The sequence below is a fragment of the Sorghum bicolor genome, chromosome 4 (genome assembly GCF_000003195.3).
Source record: "Sorghum bicolor cultivar BTx623 chromosome 4, Sorghum_bicolor_NCBIv3, whole genome shotgun sequence".
Lineage (NCBI taxonomy): Eukaryota > Viridiplantae > Streptophyta > Magnoliopsida > Poales > Poaceae > Sorghum > Sorghum bicolor.
This window is the reverse complement of record NC_012873.2, coordinates 17,966,124-17,969,090: the sequence shown is the minus strand read 5'-3', so window position 1 is coordinate 17,969,090 and position 2,967 is coordinate 17,966,124. Positions and strand designations below refer to the sequence as shown.

The window sequence follows — 2,967 nt, the reverse complement described above, 5'->3', positions numbered from 1 at the left end:
CCACAACCTAGGTGCACTAAATGCACTAAGACACTCCTAGGGTTCTTAGCAGTGCGGTTGTCACCGCGAGAACCAAAGAAATGCTACGGTTGAATATGTACAAGCATACAAGAGTTTAAACACGAAGAACCAAAGAGGCGGGAAAAGACATGGGATTCACTTTCCTTTGACCCGCTCGCCATAGCAATGGCAGGAATCGCGAGATTGGAAATAAAACACCAAACAACAAAAAGGGCTCAACCCCCATCTTACTGGATCGACGGGGATTGAGAACAAGAGAGAAGAAGAACGAAATCACACCCTTTCAACCAACTCGCCATGGAACGAACGACGGTTGGACAAAAGAGATACGAACCCATGATCTAAACCCACTCGTAGGGCACCACGACTGTGCATCTAAATCAGCACAAGGCTATTCCTAAGGCTCGTAGCGATGCGGTTGTCACCGCTAGGTCCGAGGGAATGCTATAGTCGAAGTGGTGCAAGCATACGAGGTGGTTAGGATAAACACGTGAGAAATGGGGTAAAGCCCGATGGTCATGGCAAGATGGACTTGCGGCCATGAGCTTCATCTAACGAGTTGGCCTCTGTCAATTCCACAAAGGTTGTTCCTAATCTGTATCCTACTAGACTAGATCACAGAGGACTCGAAGGTGCGGGTAAGAACCGCGTCATTATGAATATCGAGTCCGCAATGATCAAACCCTAGGGACGAGGATAGGAGCTAACAAGCGTAGCGTGACGAAGTCAACTAAACATGGGGAAACGGGTTACGCTCGGCATCGCGATCACGGCGGGACGTACCCACGATCGAAATGATCAAACATATTACGATCCCCCGACCAGCTCGAAGGCACGATCCAAAGCGACAAGAACCACACACGACCCGCAAGAACCACAACTCAACAACACCAACACGACGATACTCGGAGTAGCACATACATCCATAGCACAAGAGATAGAAAGATGGATAAATAAATAAATAAATAGACCGGCGTGAAGGCACGGCACAGGCATAGCATAGATAGATCATGCATCGACAAGATAGGAGATGAATGATCAAGTACGAATGATAGATAATGAAAAGGCAAGTATGAACAAGATATGAATTAATGTGAAGGAGTTTCGTCAACGTCGATTAGGGTTTAGGGGGTTCCGACCTTGCAGTTGGCGGGCTTCGGGTCGCGGTCGTGGACGATGGCGTCGGGGTGGTCCTCCGCTCGGCGTCGGGAGCAGATCGACGGGCCTGTGTCACGGTTCGGCTCGATGGTCACGGGCTCAAAGTCGAGGACGGAGCCGTGGACGCCGAACGTGGTCGTGGTGCTTGGTCACCGCAGCGACGTCGTGGCTACCACGCTGCTGCCGGGGTGGTGACCGCGGCGAGCACGTGGCCAAGGGCTCGGGCGACGTCGTGGTCGGGGTGAGGTCGGTGTCGCTGTCCTGCTGCTCGGTGTCGTGACAAGGAAGAGGACGGCGGTGTGGCCGTGTCAGTCGTCGAGGTGAGGGCGCCATCGTCTCTGGCTCTCGGTGGCGCGGCGGCACGGGTTCCTAGTGACCGTGGCGAGGACAGGACGAAGCTTGGCGCGGCGAGCGGCTCTGGCACATGAACAGGAAGGAGCTCGGGGGAGAGCTCGCGGTGCTGGCTCGGCTCGACGTCGCGCATAACAGCGGGGTCCATGCCCGTCGTCGGGGCACATCGCCATGGCAGACAGGGTTGGGTTGGTGACCGCGGCGAGCTCGGAGCCGCGGTCGGCTTGGTGGCGCGGCTCGACGCAGAGGCAGACCGGGGCGTCGGGGATGGCCGGGCTCGGAGCAGACCACGGAGAGGACGTCATGGAGGGCAACACGCTCGTGGCGGCATGACGAGGACGGCGTCGAGGCTTTGCTTGCGGTGGCTCGGCGAGGTCGTGCACAGGAGCTCGACGCGGCGGGCGGTTCCGGTGCGAGGACGGCGCGACACGGTCCTGGTCGGGGCGCTCGGGCGTTGTGGTTGCGGGCGACGTCACGTGCAGCTCGGCGTTGCGGCGGCTCGGTGTTGGCGCCGTGAACACCGGTAGAGCAGAGGTGGTCGGGGTCTCCGTGCTCGGCTGCCCGTGGCGCCCGCGTGGTCGACGTCGCGGCCTCGTGCCCCGGCAGGTGAGGCGCGGTGGTGCTTGGCGGCGTCGTGGTCTAGGGTGAGGGCGAGGCGTGTCGCGGCCACGGCGTGCGGACGACGGCGTCGCGGGGTCGGGGCTCTGTGCGGCGAGAGCGCGGAGCTCCTGCTCGACGGCGAGGGTCGCGGGGGCGACAAGCGGTGGCGCTCGGGCTTCTGCTCGCCACGGGTGCGGCTGTGACGGGCTCACCGCGGGTGGAGCAGAGGAGGGTGGCAGCACCATGGGGAATGGGGCAAGGGCAGCGGCGGCTCTGGTTCTTGTAGGGCACCGCCTAGGGCTCCGAGGGCACTGACGGTGATCCTCGGCTTTCGTACCGCGGCTGGGCACGTGGCGGGCGTCGGCACGGACGTCGAGGGGTACTGGGCAGGCGCAGGCAGAGGCACGGGTGCAGGGGGCGCGGGCACGGGGGCGATTCTGCCCACCCTGGGCGGTGGCGGCTGCGCCTAGGGAGCAGCTGCTCCCTAGGGTTCACGTGAGGGCGCGCCAGGTGGGCTGGGCCGTGCGCGGGATGGGCTAGGCGGCGCACTCGCGAGCTGGGCTGGCCTGGCTGCTGGGCTAGCAGAGGGAGAGGAAGAAGAAAGGCTGGGCCGACCGGAGGGGGGGCGAGTTGGGCCGGCCTGGTGCGCGCGTGGGCTGGAATGAGAGGGAGAAGGAATGGGACAGAGCAAGGAGAGGGAGGAGGAGAGCTAGCTGGGCCGTGGGAAGACATGGAGGGAGATTCGGCCCAAGGGGAAAGAAAAGGAAATTCTCTATTTATGAGCAAGGGAAATTGAGGGAGATTCAAATATATATGGAAACGGACTCGAAGGAATAC

The 2,967-nt window shown here is 61.0% G+C and overlaps 1 protein-coding gene across 1 annotated transcript; it reads right to left on the bottom strand.

The window, feature by feature from the left end:
- Positions 1,488-2,375, bottom strand: LOC8155713 (vegetative cell wall protein gp1). The gene has a single exon (XM_021459482.1). The coding sequence runs from the start codon at positions 2,373-2,375 to the stop codon at positions 1,488-1,490; it is 888 nt and encodes a 295-aa protein (XP_021315157.1).